Source organism: Maylandia zebra, linkage group LG15 (assembly GCF_041146795.1).
Source record: "Maylandia zebra isolate NMK-2024a linkage group LG15, Mzebra_GT3a, whole genome shotgun sequence".
In the NCBI taxonomy this organism is placed as follows: Eukaryota; Metazoa; Chordata; class Actinopteri; order Cichliformes; family Cichlidae; genus Maylandia; species Maylandia zebra.
The window spans coordinates 17,282,203-17,299,986 of record NC_135181.1 but is presented as its reverse complement, the minus strand read 5'-3'; the positions used below and the strand labels follow the sequence as shown (position 1 = coordinate 17,299,986).

Sequence of the window (17,784 nt, the reverse complement as noted above, 5' to 3'; positions counted from 1 at the left end):
GCGCTATATAAATGCAATCCATTATTATTATTCTTTGTGCTTGTTGTCGGTTCGTCTGTCTGTCATGCCCCTGCTCTCTGTCTCCTCTTCCAGGTATTCAGGTTTCTTGTTTTCAGTTCAGGCTCATGTTAGGTTTTAGTTCTCCCAGTTAAGTTTCTTATAGCTCCACGCCACTCATTTCCTGTTTTTGTTTGAATGTCACCTACTGTAAATAAAAGCTCACTCGCATCAAAGCCTGTGCCTGCATTTGGGACCTTCTCTTATAACTCCACACATCTGCTGCCACTGCCATGACAGAAACAGTGATTTACATAGATTTTTTAAAAGTTATTATTTTTAACTATAATGAACTAATACTGAAATTAAAACCCAGCATTGTGAAAACCTGTGCCCTTCTTTAAAAATCCTTTAGCTATTTGCTGAATTTCCAAGGAAAATGTCAACATGCAGATGAATTACACTTTTTCACATTGCCTAATATTCATTCAAAACACTGCGCTATTGAGAGAGAAAAAATAATTCAAGTATAATGAACCACTGCTGCTTTTAAAGGACTAATATTGCTTAAATGAAGAAAAGAAAAAATCTTGATCTGAGTTATAACTGCACAGATTAGATAGATGTTAGGACAACCAGAAGTACTAGACGCACCATACACCTGAACTAAATGTTACATCTGTTCCTCTAAATTCTTACAGACATGTGGTCATAATGTTGTCATGGTCCGGGTGAGTGCTGGAGTTTTCTTCTTTTTTGCTGTCTCCACTTCTGGGCAGAGTCGCTGTGTTGCGTTCAGTTCAGTTCAGTTCCGTTCAGTTCCGTTCAGTTCCGTTCAATTTTATTTATATAGCGCCAACTCAAGCCGTTCTGACGCTTCTCCACACCTGGGAGCAATTATGCTGTCAGCATTTAGGATCAGCGATCACCATTACTCTCCGCCAAGTGCTCAGCGTGCCACAGTCAGTGTTAGTCGCTACAGTTTTGGTTAAAGAGCTGATTTCTGCAGAAAGCTGTTGACTTTGTTTGTCTCTACAGACCTCCAGTCGGCTTTCAGGTTTCGTCTTAGACAACACTTACTCTCACCCAGCTGCTGGTCTAAATGTGACTGTTCAGTTTCTCTATCCTGTCACTCATTCAGCTTACCTGCCTGCCCTCCTGTCACCATCACAGAGCCCTACGGATCACCTGCTCTGTAATCAGCTCACCTGGACAACTCATCCTTCCCCCACCTTACCAGTCCACCACCTGCAAAACTGTAAGATTAATTAATCTACACTCTGCTTTCTCCATCTCCGGGGCTCTGGGTCATGGTCCCTTAATCTCCTCTTTTTTTCTTGCAGTGTACTGAGACTCCTGGTTGCATTTCCTGGTGCCCATGCCCTCCACCAAACCTTGAACTTTGAGTGCACTGATGTCTGGTGATGTTTCCGACCCATTCTAGCCTTAGTTTCTCATTGTGACCTTAGATCTTGAAAAATACCCAAGTTATAGTCCTCTGACCTTCTCTGACCTTGTTTCTCATTATTGTTGATAATTCCGTTCAGAGTTCATGATTCATAGTCTTGTTGTAATAAAGTTCTTGTGTTTTACGTCACCCCTTGTCTCCGTGTGTTTTCCGTTCTGAGACGGCCCACTTTGCACGGTTTCAGCTGTGACAAATGTGCTGTTTTTGATTGCTGTGGCATCTCACTAGAGCATTCAAAGCATGGTTTCTCATAAACCTTAAAACCAGCAGCACATACACGGACAGCCCTTTGCACTGAGAGTGCAGTGCAAAAGTCTTGAGCCTCCCCTTGTTTCTTTATATTTGTGCTTCCATGGAGACTTTCTTGGGATTTTTTTTAAAAGTGGTCTTGAGCAAAAAACAAAACACAATTGCACAGTTACTCTTTGATGGAGGTTTTTGTATTTGTTTTGCCTTTTTTGTGGAAAATGGAATACGAATACAGGCAGCAGAGACTCTTAGCCAGAACTTTTTTGTTGCCACTGTTTCCCATTGTCATTTAAAATGTTAGTTTTCCTTGACATCAAATACAAAATTTGTCCATATATCTACCCTACTCTACTCGGTGAAAGTAGGAAGAAAAAACTCTCATTTAACAGGAAGAAGCCTCTAGCAGAACCAGGCTCTGAGAGGAGCGGTAATTTTCCATGACCAGCTGGATCTTTTGTTTTGTCCTCCTCCCCTCCACCCCAATCAATTGCAGGAGATGGATCTGCCTTCCTGTACCTGTGAGTACCTAGTGGAGTACCTGGGCATCATCTTATCCCAGGACAGTTATGGTCTATGTAGCTGTGCTCTTCCTTCTGAAGTCGAGCACCATCATGTTTACATCTAACCGTTTTGTGGGCACCACGACCTTGAGATCTACTGAAAGTCTAAGGTGGTCAAGGTGAACAGGAATGAAAACTGGACAGTGCTCTGTGGAGCTCACGCAGTGCATATCACAAACTCAGAGCTCTGCTCATCTCACATACTGCAGCCTGTAATGTAGTAATCCATGAGACGGTGGACGTGTTTCCTGGCATTTCCTCAGTGGTACTTATTGGTACTTAGTGGACAAGAGCTTGAAAAAACATAAATGTACATAATGAATTTATTTTCAGTGGAAACTTGTAATTGTATGATGTAGGAAAAAGATAGACTCATCAGATTTTTCAAAAATGTATTTAAAACTGGATTTTGGCTTCATTTGTGCTTTATAACTGAAGTTACTAATACATTTACAGGGTTCAGATAATGATACTGTTTTATAATCAAGAAATACAGTTGCACATTTTTCTATTTGTTCATTAAGCTGTAAGTAAGCTATTTTTGGTTACTTCATCTGGAGCCCCTTTGGTGAAACCGTTCACGCTAATGATAATAATAATAATAATAATAATAATAATAATAATAATAATAATGGATTGGATTTATATAGCACTTTTCAAGGCACCCAAAGCGCTTTACAATAGAGACATATATGAGTGGTAATTGACATCACACATCAGACTCTTTCAGATCCTCTCCAGTGGCAGCAGCCTGGTAAGTTTCTGTGGGTCAGACAAGCAGATGTATTAACACAAACCAAGATTTGGCACAAAAGTTGCTCAACCTGTGGTTAAATGTGAAATCCTAAGGTCTGGTTATTCATCTGTCTAAACAAAACACAATCACAAAGTTATTCTTTGCTTTGTTTTGGTGCTGTTTTGACATTTTTTTTGTGTGTAGAATGGAAAGCAAGAACAGGCAGCAGAGACTCTTAGCCAGAAACCTTTTTGTGGGCTCATTGGTGCTTGCCTTTTGTTACGACTCAGGTCATAATTTCGTGTATTGTTTTCGCTCATCCACACCTGATGGTGGAATTGCTCATTTTCTCTGCCTCTTTTTTTCTGCTGCTTCAACCACAGACTGTGTGTTTAGTAATGTACTATGTGTTCAAGTTCCTGTGTCTAGAATAACTAGGTAAACTAGGTTTTCCTAGTTTCCAACCCAACCAATCGTGGCAGATAGCTGCCGCTCCCTAAGCCTGCTGAAGGTTTCCTCCTATTAAACTAGAGTTTTTCCTTCCCACTGTGGCCAAGTGTTGCTCATAGGAGGGTGGTTTGATTGTTGGGGGTTTCTCTGTATTATTATAAAAACCTAGAATGTAATACCTTAATACATTTATATTATATATAATATACTAAGTGCCTTGAGGCATCTACTGTTATGATTTGGCTCTATATAAATCAAATTGGATTGAAATCAAATTGAACTGAATTTAAACTATTGAGAGTGCCAGATGTTAATAATAATTACTAATGCTTAAATGCAGAATGCCATAAATTTGCATTTAACTGTCTCATACCTGTAACTGAGGCTCAAGTGTGCATTTATTGTGTGTTCGTCTCAGGTCAGAGTGGTGCAGTGGTTAGCACTGTTGCCACATAGTAGGGCTTTTGTTCTTGTAGAGGCAGATATGAGGCACATAATGCTTTCGGTGATCAATGAGACCACTCAAATGACTAACAATCAAAGCAAATACATTATTAATAATGAAATTATATAGAATAAATTACACTATATCTAATGTAGCACCTTTTTAAAAGGTCAGTTTGGGTACCAGTACATGAGAGTATAATATTGTCAATAGTGGTTCTCCATAACCTACAACATGAAAGGGTACAACAGGAGTACCTTAGAAGGCATCGCCCCTTTTACAAGCCCATAAAGGTACAATAAAGTACTTTGGGGAGAATATATCTGTATTATTTATTGTTTTGCTCTATACTTTGTGTAGTGTAAAAAGTACTGTTTCTTCAAACACAAAATTTAAAAAATGTTTAATTTAAAATATTTTAAATTTAGCAACTGGAGTAATGCAAACACTCCAATCTGAGATGCTGCAACCTGGATGTAGTTCAGTGAATTAACCCAAACTTTGTTCTAGCATTGCCCACTTCAGATGTCCACAACATCCACACCCACACTTGATCAAGTCACAGTTGAATTTTTGAGAAATAACGACCAGCCATACATCTGTACATACTTGTTTTTTGTTTTTTGTTTATCTTGCGTGATAAAAGGCCTGTGTTAAAATGTAACATCTGAATCCTGCTGTCACTCTTACCTTTCTCTTTTCTCTTGAACCTTTGGTAGCACCTAAACAGCATGATGATCATCGCCGCCTCCAACAACTGAGACACCAAGTAGACTGTTGGGAATAGATACAGAGGACCCACCACTTCGTCAGGGAAAGCTATCTTCAATATGGTGGTGCACAGCGGGACATTCTGACAGCCTGTTTCCATGGAAACGGTTCTCCGCTCCCTGAAGGCATATGGAAGGATATATGTGTGTGTGTGTATATATATATATATATATATATATATATATATATATATATATATATATATATATATATATATATATATATATATATATATATATATATATATATATATACATATCCATTGATGATTGAATTAAACAAATAACCTACCTGTGGATGAGTCTGAAGATTGAAGAGAACACGTATCCAAAGCAGTAGCCCATCAAAGGCATGAGACCAGCGATGGCCAAGAGCGAAGGAGACATCATAGTCAGGATGATATGTCCGCTTCCAATAGCAATTAAGCTCAAGGTCCCCACAAGTATAATCAGCATTATAATCATGCCTACCTAAGAACAACAAGACAGGACATAAATCAGTGTTTGACTTCTCTTCTTCTTTTGTGTTGCTCAAAAGAATTTGAGTATAGGATCAATTAAATTACACTTCTGGGATATTGATCTGGTCAGTTAAGTAGAGAGGGGGTTGTTAATCAGTTTTAGTGGCTTGGATGTTGATGAAATCAACAACAGGTGTGCCAGAGATGCAAAAACAAGACAATGTTCAAAACCAGAATAGTTTCACAGGTGGAGGCCGTTGAGATTTTACCCTCCTCATCATTTCTGATTGATTTAAATTTAATTCAACTCAACTTAACTCAGCTTATTTATAGCTCCAAATCACAACAACAGTTGCTTCAAGACACTTTATATTGTAAGGTAAAACCCTACAATAATACAGAGAAAACCCCAACAATGATATGACCCCCTTTGACCAATCACTTTGGTGATAGATGAAGTAAAAATGCCCTTTTAAAAGGAAGAAACCTCTGGCAAAACCAGGCTCAGAGAGGGACGGCCATCTGCCGTGTCCAGCTGTGTGTGAGAGGAGGAAAACAGGACAAAGACACACTGTGGAAGAGAGCCAGAGAGTAATTATTAAATGCAGACTGGTGTATAAACACATAATGAGTTTAAAAGGTGAGTGAAGAAGAAACTCATTGCATCAGGGGAAGCCTCAGCAGCTTAGACCTATTGAAGCATAACTAAGGGAGGATTCAGGGTCACCTGATCCAGCCCTAACTATATGCTTTAGCAAAAAGGAAAGTTTTAAGTCTAATCTTAAAAGTAGGGATAGTGTCTATCTCCTGAATCCAAACTGGATGCTCGTTCCACAGAAGAGAGGCCTGAAAACTGCAGGCTCTGTCTCCCATTTTACTTTTAAATACCTTAGGAACCACAAATAAACCTGCAGTCTGAGAGTGAAGTGCTCTACTAAGGTGATAGAGGTGATATTAAGCTGATGTTGTTAGACACCATAACAGCTGAGAAGATCGTTGAAGCCCATCATGGACACTTATCGCACTCACTGCACCTGTAAAGCCACCAGCATTTTGGAGGACGTCACACACCCCTCACTACACTCTTCATCTTGCTGCCTTCTGGCAAGAGGTACTGGAGCATTCAAGCCCTCACTGCCAGACTGTGAAACAGTAACTTCCCCCAAGCTGTCAGACTCCTAAACAGTTAGTGACTGGACTGACACACACACATGCACACCTTCATACACATCACTACCGAGCACTTATAGGCAGAATCTCTCTCTCACACACACGCACACCTTCATACACCACGTTACTTTTTGCACAATACTCAGTCTTTTTCACATTTCTTTTGCACTGTTGTGTCTGTATCGTACTGTTCTGTCAGGTACAGTCACTGTCAGGTACTGTCAGGTTCTATGTAGTCCTGTGTTGATTGTCTGTTATATGTCATATGTAACACCATGGTCTTGGAGAAACGTTGTCTCATTTCACTCTTTACTGTACCACTGCACATGGTTGGAATGACAATAAAGCAAATTTGACTTGACTTGATTTCTAAGATTTTTAGTGCCCAGAACAATAAACTCAGTTTTATCTGAATTTAGAAGCAGAAAATGACAGGTCATCCAGGTCTAGATAAAGTTGGGTGTTATCTGTCCAGTGAAAATGAATGCTATGTCTTTAATGTTATTGTCTGTATAATGTAAACACAACTGGTCGTAGGACAGAACCCTGCACTGCGGTCCAGCAGGACAAGCACAAAAGTGAGTCCACTGTCAGAGGCCATAAGAAGGTCATTTGTTACCTTCATTAATGGCTTTTCAGTACTGTAATGAGCTCTGAAACCTGACTGAACTCTTCTAATAAACATTTTTTTTCTACAGATAAGAAAATAGCTGTTTTACAACTACTCTTTGAAGAAGTTTTGAAAGAAAAGGAAGGTTCGACAGTGGCCTATAACTTGATAAGACAGCTGGGTCAAGTGTTTGGAGGCCTGTGGTATGCAACCAGTTAATAGGCCCTGTCAAGGAGAGCTGGACAGGGCCTTAGAAGGTTCTTAACCCACCAACAGGACAGGTAACTCCTTTGTGCAAAAAGGAACAGGATGAGCACTGTCAGAGCCCTAAAAAATTCTGTGAATGTCTCTTTCATAAGGGTGGCCTGAGGGCCAGACGTCCTCTAGTGGACCCTGTCCCTGACAGTGTGGAGGGTCTGGAGAAGCCATGGCAAACAGTATGCTGCCTGTAATATTTTTTAGTATGGTGGGTCAGTGATGGTCTGCGGAAGCATATCAAAGTGACGCACAGAACTCTACAGGCTAGGCAACAGCTCTCTGACTGCCGTTAGGTATCATTAGGAATTATTTGAGTTTAGAGAAAGATGTTTAGACTTGTCTGAAGACAAAGTTATTCAGTTTCTCTGTGTGTCAAGTTAAGAAAAAAAAATCAGCAAATTCTAGAATTTGTAGGATGATGTAATCTACAGGTTTTCCGTTTTGTTTGGGGTTTTTTTGTTAAACAAATATTTAAAATATGAGTCATTGAAGTCTTTATTTGCCATTCCTGTACCAACTGAATAATCAACACTGTTAATCAGTTTTAGTGATCTGTCTGACCTTCATTCTCCTGTCAGTATGCACAAACCTTCGTGAACTTCTTCGAGTACTGTGGCCTGTAGGTCTTGATGATGATGCCGATGCTACACGGGACAAGGATCAAGACCAACGATAACATAATTTCACCATAAGGGACAGCGTTCTGCACGCTGGGGAAACCCTGGCAGTAGATGTAGAGCAGGAGAGGCATCATACCCAGAGCCAACACTGTAGAGCAGGAAGTCATCACGATGCTGGAGAAGACAAGGATGAGACAAATACGTTGCTTTACTCTGAGCTATGGAAACTAGCCTTTCTGAATTAAAAATGACATCTGATTCTCACAGACTTCATGATTTCCATATTCCTCGTATTTTACTGACCCCATTAACCCTTCTCATAACTGCACAACGCTAAATGTCCTTGTCAACCTGATGTTCAAACAATTTACTAGAGATATTCCTGCTTCCTGGAATATTCCACTGACATGCTGGACATCAGATAGAGATATGCCAAAATCTAACTGAACTGTCTGAATTGTGCTTGTCTTGGTGTTATATTTGAAAACTGCACAGGCAGACACAGTGTGAGAAAGTTCGCAAACACAATCGAGTGGTATAACTGTTGCAAAGTTTTCTGCCTGAGCATTAATCACTTCAAATGACATTTTTAGCATCTTTTTGCTCATTATAAATGTATTACAACTACATAATTTCCCATGTGTACCTGAGGTTCATGTCCCCCTGTATAGCCAGAGCCATGGAGTTGGAGAAAATTCCTCCAGGACAGCAGCCACATACCAGAACAACCACACCTGTTATATCACTCAACTGGAACCCCTGTAACACAAAATTCCAATAACCTCTTGCAGGATGCTGTAAATAACAGTAACAATGTCTAATAGTCTAAAATACAATGTCTGGTGTCAATTATATACTGGTACATCAACACAAATTCAATTATACTGGGCAACTTTTGTCATGTGCCTTGGGAGTGTCTGGGAGGTGTTCCTCTTTGTTAGAGGAGTTCCAGATTTCCGTCCTCTGGGGTGGAGTTTCCAGCACCTCACCTGCTCCTCGTTTCAATGGCAATCAGTAAGTAGGGTTCTTAAACCAGCACTGCCTACCACTCTCCACCAGTTTGTCCAGCTACTGTTGTGGTAACTCTGACTCCTTGTGATCAAGTTCATGCTCGTCTGTCCCAGGTTTAACATTGCCTTACTGTTCTCAGTTCTATCAGATTAATCTCCTGCCGTGTGACTCTTCAGCGCTTGTCCTGTTCGGTTCTACTACATCAGTCAGTCTACAAACCATGGGGTTCACACTCACCACGCTCCTTGCCCTGCCTTCCTGACTGTCGTGGCTCGCTTGGATTTTCCTCCCTCTGGACCTCCTGGAAACCATACCGTCTCCTCTCACGTGCCCACCTGCCATGAATCTGCCTGATTGCCAGTTTGCCTGAGCTGAGTTGAGTAACACTTGGCAGTACAGCTCCGTTAACCTCTGTTTCCCATGTGAATTTCTAGTCTGTTCTAATTACGTTTACTTGTATATAAATCCCTGGACCCATCCCTATTTCCTGATCTGTTCCCCTGAGTCTGGCAGTGAGGTGTGGAGTGAAAGTGAGCGTGAGTGCTGAAGAGGATTGTGAAACTGGAGAGTCTGTGTTTTTTGAACCCGTTTCCCTTCCATCCCTGGATCCCTCAAAATCTCAGTCCCATGCACTGTAAATAGTTTCACTTGGTGTGATTGTTAATAAACTTGTGACTTTTATTCTAAATTCATCTGGTCTGCACCTGAGTCTGTTCCACTCATTTTCCTCACATAAAAAAATCTGTTTTTGGTTCTTCTTTTTGGTTAACTCAGTGTAATTTTCACATTTTTTATTATGAATCCCTGTAAAAAGATTTTTGTGGGGAACACAAATCATAAATCACTGTCTGTATTTGTAAATTTGTAACTTTGTAAAGACAAATGTGTATTATTTATACTGCATGTTAGTAATCTTATTTAACTTTACATAAATACCAACCTTAACTAAGCAAAAGGCTGTAAGAGGCATGATCCCATACTGGGCCATAGCTGCAATAGCCAACCCCTTAGGTTTCATGATGTAATTCTGTAAACAGAAGAAGTTAGCAAAATTGATCATAAATTTACCAAACATGTATCATGCCACTGTGTTTATATTAACATGAACACGGCGGCATGTCTTCCCCTTCTCTCTCTGCCCCCACTTTCCTGTCCCTTCTTCACTGAGTCTATCCAATAAAGCAGAAAAAGGCCAAATGAAATATATATATTTTTTAAAAACTAAGATTACTATAAAAAAGTGCATTTTAATTGAAAAGGGTAAACTTTCATATATTCTGTATTTATTACAATAGATAATGTTCAGAAATCCAGTATCTCAAAATATTTCTATATTTTATTCCAGTTTGAGTAAATTACTCAAACCATGAATTCTTTGTTCCATCCAACCATCCACTTCTTTTCTGCTGCAGCAGTCGGAGCAAAGAAGCATAGTCTAGCCTCACCCTGGCCACCTCTTCCTGCTCATTTGGGGGACACTGAGCCATTACAAAGGCAGCTGAGAGATATAATCTCTCCACTGAGTCCTGGGTCTGCCACAGACCCTCACCCCAAAACGAACATGCCCTAAATACCTCACCTAGAAAGCATCCATGAGGCATCCTTGTCAGATACCCAAAACATCACAACTAGCTCCTTTCGATGTGTGGGACCAGCGCTGCTACTCCAAGTCCCTTTTGATTGGCTGAGCGCCTTACCCTGTCACTAAAGGAAAACTCAATCACCCATTTGTATCCTTGACCTCATTCTTTTTGAGTCATTACCCATAGCTTGTGACCATAAGTGAGGGTTAAACAAAGATTAACTAGTAAATTTACAGCTTCACTTTTATGCTTAGCACAGAATGTGTCAACCTGAAGAGAGAGGTATCCGTGAGGCCAAGTTAGACTACAAGAGAAAGACCGAAGAACACCTAGACAGCAACAAAGGCAAACAGGTGTGGATGGTATTCAGCACCTTACCAATTAAAGGAATAACTTCGGAGCTGTGAGAGGATTGCCTCCAGGGTACGACCCCAGTAACCCTGCCCTGGGTAGGGTAGAGTGGACCCCTGTATCGAGTATAAGGGTATACTTGATACAGGGTTTGTCTGAACAAAAACAGAATCAAATCGACTTTATCAATTGTAAACGGTATAACTTTATGGTCTTTACTTTACAATATAAAGTGCCCTGAGGCAACAGTTGTTGTGATTTGGCACTATAAAATAAAATTGAATTGAAAATCCAAATTCAGCTGACTACCAGGAGACTTTAGAGGACTTTGAGCTTCCATCTGTTGACAATCTTTATGGAGATGTAGAGTTCTTTTTCTAACAGGACTTATTACCTGCACACAGAAATAAAACTGATAACTTTTATGATGACCATTTTATTAGGCTACTTTGCTTGGCTGGTCATCCAACTCTCTTGGGTGAATCCTACATAGAATCTATGGGGTATCGTCAAGAGGAAGAGAAAAAAAAAACAAAGCAAAATTACAGGTGAGCTAAGGTCCATTATCAAATCATCATAGCACCTCAGGAGTGCCACGATGCACTAATTAATGGAAGACCCAAGCAGAGTGTATAAATCAAGAACTGTTCCAGAAGTTGTAAATAATTTAATGACTGCTCTTAGGTGATGGTATAATATTTTGAGACACTGGATTTGTGATTAGTATGCCTCCCTTTGTAGGTTTTCTAGGCATGCCCACCTAGAAATCACTGGAGAAATTATCTACAACAGGTAAAATAAGCATTTCTAAGTAAATATATTTCTAAAGGTGCTACTGACATGAAATTCTCATCAGATGCTAACAACCCATCCAATCCACACATGCAAAGAAATCAAACCATAGATGTCCATTAATTAAGTTATGTATAGTAATGAGAAATGACACAGGGAAAAATTATTAATATTTCGTACAGAAGTCTTTGTTGGTGATGACAGCTTCTGTACGGAGAAACTAGTCGTGTGGATTGGTCAGGTGTGATTTTGGCCATTCTTCCACATAAAAGGTTCTATGAACTCTGAGCTCCAGCTCTTACCACAGATTTTCAGTTGGATTCAAACCAGGTGACTTGTTGGGCCAGTCTAGTTTCAGAGAAAGAAACTCAGTTTCCTTCGATCTGTGTTTAGGATCACTGTCTTGCTGAAACGTCCACCCTTCATCGTTCATCATCCTGGTAGATGGCAGCAGATTGTTATCAAGAATGTCTCGGTACATTTTTCCATTCATCTTCAATTATACGAAGATTGCTAGTATCATATGCTGAAAAACAATCTCACTCCATGATGTTCCCACCTTCAAACCTCACTGTCGGTATGCTGATTTTGGGGTAATGTGCAGTGCCTTTTGACCTCAAACATGGTTTTGGTCTCACCTGACCAGACTACATTCCCCCAATATTTCACATGCATGTCTAAATGCTTTTTAGCAAGCTTTAAACATGCTTTAACATGCTTTCTCTTCAGTAATGGAGTCTTGTGTGCTGAGGTATGTATGGTGTGCATACAAACCATGGCAGTTGAGTGTTTTTACTTGTTTTCTTTGAAACACTTGTGCCTCCTCTGATGGTTCTTCTCACTCGTCTGTCTGGTAGCACCTGGTCATGTGCAGTTTATGGTGAAATTATGTTCTTTCCACTTCCAAATTATGGCCCCAACAGTGCTACACTGCAATCTTCAGTAGTTTAGACATTTATCTGTAACTAATGCCATCACTATGATTTGCAACAATAAGGCTGCGAAGGGCTTGACAAATCTTGTTGGTTTTACCCTTCATCTGATGCTTCTTGTGTGGTAATGAGACACCTTTTTATAGGCAATCATTTGGGACTAAACCAGGTGAAATAGATTTGCATTAAGCGGCAGGATTCCTTTCTATTTACTGATTTCAGTTAGCTACTTTTTTCCCTGCATCATTTCTCATGAATGGATCAAATGGTTTGCTACCAACATCTGGTGAGAATTTCACATCAACTATATTTACTTAGAAAAAATGGTGATGTTCATTACGTATTTTATCCATTATATTTCAACATGCTCAGCAATTCCTTGCAGGAACTGGAATGTGTTGTCAGGCATAAGGACATCATCGAAAACCCTGCTTACGTGTAATTTTTTCAAGCTTTGTCACAATGCTTTTCTGCATATAGACAAACCACACATACATTCGCATTCACTGCTGATCTTGGTCACCTTGATCTTAGACACCTCCATGGTGCATCCAAGTGAAACCATGGTGATGATGATTATGATTGTAAACATTACTGTAATGACATTGCCAATCACTGGGTCCACAGCAGGACGGTAAAATGAGGTGGTGTTTGCAACCGTCACATTGCGCCACAAATCTTGATGAGGTGTCAGGTTTGCTGTGTTGTTCATGGTGCCTTCAAATCAGAACAAACATGAGGTTCTGAGCTGTGAGTGAAAAAACAAAAGTGGAGATGAAGGAGGAAAGAGAGCAGAGTAAGAGTTAAACAGAATACCAGCATCTTTGTTTGTTTACATTCTGTTTTGTCCTTAAACTTTGTGAAGAAAACTTCTCTAGCAGGAAGTTCACACTCTGTCTTATTGAGGTATCCTTATGATACAGATTCTGAGCTGTGGTAAGATAATTTTCAGATGCAGTTTGAGCTGTACTTAAGTAATAGAACTAAAGAAGCCAATAAATTGCTAAAATAAATGCAGAAAATTCATGTATATGTACTTTTGTTTGTTATGCTTGGTTTAATGTTCTGTTAAAGCTGTCATATGTTACAGCACTGTAGTAAAGACTATTCAATACAGAGAATGATTTCACTTTAATTTGTCCAATAATAAAATAAATAAAGCCGCTTTAAAATCTCTGTGCGCAAGAGTGTCACACCTGAATGCCTTCTAAGAACTTTGTGCTCAAATTGATGGAGTTTAAAGTTTAACAGCTGACACTTTGGGAATGAAACAACAACTGTAACAGTACACTCTGGAATACTTAAAACATATCTCAGCATTGGTCTTCTACCTTTTCCTCGGGACCTGTGTTGACTGAAGCAGAAAGCCTGTGTTAATAAACAAGGTTGATAACTGGAGGTTGTAAGGAAAGCACTTTGTAATACGACTCACAACTAAGGGGGGAATTCCTGTAATTAAATGAAATTCCAATGTGTTACATTTAAAATTATAATGTAATTGCACTTAAATACTTAAACGTAGGCAGACCAGAATAAAGGGTTTATGTTTTTACATGAACAAGGAAATAATAATACTGTAAGTAAACTTAAGTCGTGCATAAGTAATTTGAAGTATTCTCTAATTTCATGGTAATTTTGCAGAAAACCAAACAATATTTTCCTATCTTACTCTGAAAATATGTTGTATTTTCCAGGGTGTTGGTCATATTATGAAATGCATAATTTGACCTTTTACATCATTTTTTTTACATCTGTATTTAATACTCACTACACTGATGTGCATGAGATTGAGGACTGTTTTCCCTTACCAAAGTTTAAGAAAAACTTAATACCAACAAAATTTGCAGGCTTATGACCTTATAATGATGGAGCCAAGTCTAATTTAATTTGTTTGTTTTTTTTACAATCACTGTTCACAAAGGAGGGTCTCCTTTCCTGTAAGAAACCAGCAATGTTACTCTGCTCCATTATACAGCCCACATCTCGAAAATTCTAACGCATTTACAAGTTGAAACAACAACTGTAAGATGGAGGGATTTTCCACAAAATTAACAAGACATTATGCAATACTTAAAATTACTTACAGTATAGTTTGTCTCCTATCCTTGAGACTACCCAGAATTTAGACACCACTTAAAATTAATTGCACTACAAGAACTTTGCCAGCTTTGAAAATCACAGTTACATGTGCTGCAAACTGTCAAAATTTGAAATGCCTCCAAGTTCTTTTGGAACGTCTTTCAAGACATATATGGTGCTGTAAACTCAGATTTTGCTTCCCAATGTGAAGACATGATAGATTATGTAAGGTTGGCTGTGTGAAAATGTTCAAGAAAAGAAGTCAAGATGATCATGCGGAACAAGCTGATATTTCAGTAAAAGTAATTTTAGGAATGGCGCAGAGTTAATTTAAGCTAGAAACAGAACATGTCCTGCAGGAATTTAATTCAAGTGATTTAAAAGTTCACTTTCTTCACCATTTCTAACTGATCGCTAACATACATACATACTGTGCACATACACTGAATCTTTTCTTGACTTTTAACACTTGGGTACAACATGTTTAACATTTTTAACTAATGCTTAACTAAACAATGCATATTCCTCACTGGAAGCTACTTAAATCTGGTTAATCTGTGCACTACTGAGAAACAACACGCAGCATTTAATTGTTTCAAACTTCACACTCCTTTATCCAAATGCTGTGTGCACACAAATTGCTTTTACAAGATTGCACATTTGTGTTTTCTATTCATTTTGTGCTGTATGAAAAAACACTACAGCCCACCAATGCTTGATAAAAAAGTCAAGACTGACTTCTGGAGTTTGCTGCAGGTGAGAATTGCACACCTAAACCTAATACTCATTCTGCAGAAAGCAGAAAAAAGAAAAAATGAGAAACATCCTCAAGATGATTTTCAAGAAATAAACAGTTGACAGATATGTTTACAGGTGTATTCAATGCTGGGTTTACCTTTTAGGTCAGATTCTTCCCTTGCTCTGCTCTCGTCTCTTTGTCATAAAATAAACTCCTTTTGTGTTGACGCTTGTTTCATATGATTCGAATGACACATGGAGGCCTCTGGTTGTCCAGAGGTGCCATCTAGTGCACAGCTGACTTCAGCACCTACAGAGGAGACCATCCTCCTCCAAATAAAACTAAAATAAAATAGAATATTATAATACTATAGCACTACAAGACACTTTATTTTAGTTTTCAAATATTTGCATCATCAATTTGGAAATAATTTATTCATCTCAGAACATATATGTTGTTCCGACCACAAGTAATCTACATATTGTGTTTGGTATCTGTACAGCTGGAGTGGTTTGTGTGTGTGCTGTGCTTGGATATTATATGTGAAGTCATGAGTGGAAATCACGATCAAATGAAAGCTCCCGAAAGACCAGAGCGGCCTGTCATTGATTGTGCTAAAATCCCTGTGCTTACCCACAAACCTCCTATTCTTGTCTATTCTTTTTTTTAAATTTTGTCTTTTTCAATAACAAATCGGGCAATTGAAGGTTTTCCTGTAACTTTTGACTACAGACAGAGATAAATTAAATGTATGATTTCAAGTCCAATTTTTGTCACCACTATTTACTGTGTTTTTATTAATAAATTGTGACATCCTCTGCAAAATGTTATATTTACATATATATCAGCTTTTTTTTTGTTTTTTATTTATAAAAAAATTGTGACAAATATCTTGTATGTTGCTGGTCCATCCCATCCATCCATCCTCCACTTATCTGGGGTCGGGTTGCGGGGGCAGCAGCCGCAGGGAAGCCCAAACCTCCCTCTCTCCAGGCAACTCCTTCAGCTTGTACGGTGGAACACCAAGGCGTTCCCAGGCCAGTCGAGAGACATAATCTTTCCCGTGTGACCTGGGTCTGCCCCGGGTTCCTCCTCCCGGTGGGACATGCCCGGAACATGTCACCCAGGACGCGCCCAGGAGGCAGATGCCCAAACCACCTCAACTGGTTCCTTTTGATCCAGAGGAGCAGCGGCTCTACACTGAGCCCCTCCCTGATGGCTGAACTTCTCACCCTATCCCCAAAAGTTTATTCTGTTCATCTGGATGTAGCATTTTCAGTGGGAGAAACGTTTCTACTTCTTCAGTCTCAGCTAACTGCAGGTTTCACCAATCTTATAAACAGTACATTTGCATAATGACTGAAAGTGACTGAAGGAACAATGGGCTGGGAGATAGTCTTTTGAAATTAAATTTGCCTCCAATTAGTCCTAGCAACGCGCTTTCTTCTGATTCTGACTGTCCAAATTCAGGGGCAGCATGCTTTGAAGGCCGCGTTTGAAGGCAAACATCACAGCGACGCAATGAAGACTGTCCAAATTCAAAGACTCCTCCAAATGCAGCGACAAATGCATCCCCCTTTTCCCGACATTTGAAGGATGGGTCAGGTGTATCCTTCGTGGTCCAACCTATCTGTTAGAGTGAATTGTTAAATGTTGTCATTTCTATGCTTGCCAACTCTGATGAAAGAAATTCCACTGTCCTTCCCCCCAGATTCTCGAGGTTCTGGATGGGGGGGGGGGGGGGGGGGGGGGGGGGGGGCTGTAATGTTTTATTGCAGATACATCCTATCTGGAAGATCTGCTTCTTTTGATGTAAGCTTCCTGCGTTTACGACCCTTTGGTCAGCAGGAGGTCACACACACACATTCTCACATAAAACACACACACACACACACACTCTTACAGAAGTTCACACATATACATACAATGCCTTGTCTTAGAACCATGTGAGCGTGGCTTTGTTCTGATGTTTATTGTGTGAACTGTGTCTCAATAAAAAGGGCAGCAAGGGAGGTCGTCGTCGAGGTCATTTTCGTGGTGGACACAGGCCTCCCTTGCGCAAGTGATTGATCGATCGACTGTCTTGTTTTCTTCATGATGAATACGTCTCTAGAATTAGCGGGGCTTGTGGAAACACAGACCCAACATTTATTTGGTCCTTCGGAGCCAGAACCTAACACATCGCATCCACCGAGGAGAGGAAGAGGACGCCACCGCAACGTCTGGGATGATTGACGTAAAGCCCTGGTGCTTTGTTACCAGGCCGTGAAGTTTGCGCCTGAACTCCCCTTGGGATGGATGACGATTGACGGGATCCAGAGACTCTTCCCATGAACGAAAACAACACGAACAGTAAGTACAGAAGGCCTTAGAGAGCGGCTACGTGACTCTGCGTTGAACGCAGGTACGGGAGCGCGCTAGCCGCGTGAGAGAGATGCAGGCTTCTCCGCCGTGTGGGGCGCAGAGACAACCTAGGTTTGGTGACTCTGCCGTGAAGAGAGTC

The 17,784-nt window shown here is 40.0% G+C and overlaps 1 protein-coding gene across 1 annotated transcript; it reads right to left on the bottom strand.

Annotated features, from left to right (window-relative positions):
- Positions 1–2,583: 2,583 nt before the first annotated feature.
- On the bottom strand, positions 2,584–15,509 carry LOC101471852 (hepatic sodium/bile acid cotransporter). Its single transcript, XM_014414547.3, has 8 exons — positions 15,438–15,509; positions 12,987–13,211; positions 9,746–9,832; positions 8,441–8,553; positions 7,764–7,968; positions 4,968–5,146; positions 4,596–4,795; positions 2,584–3,036 (listed from the first exon to the last, which is right to left on the bottom strand). Exons 2-8 carry the CDS (start codon positions 13,173–13,175, stop codon positions 2,984–2,986), a joined length of 1,026 nt encoding a protein of 341 aa, XP_014270033.2. The 5' UTR covers positions 13,176–13,211; positions 15,438–15,509; the 3' UTR covers positions 2,584–2,983.
- Between the last annotated feature and the right edge of the window lie 2,275 nt (positions 15,510–17,784).

Bases quoted from the DNA above. Each gene is read 5' to 3' on its own strand.
- LOC101471852 (XM_014414547.3), bottom strand. From the start codon at position 13,175: ATGAACAACACAGCAAACCTGACACCTCATCAAGATTTGTGGCGCAAT. The intron at 5,147-7,763 runs GTTTGTGCATAC...TGTTGTTCTTAG, and splicing joins ACTCGAAGAAGTTCACGAAG to GTAGGCATGATTATAATGCT. The intron at 4,796-4,967 runs GTAGGTTATTTG...ATATGCCTTCAG, and splicing joins ATCTTCAGACTCATCCACAG to GGAGCGGAGAACCGTTTCCA.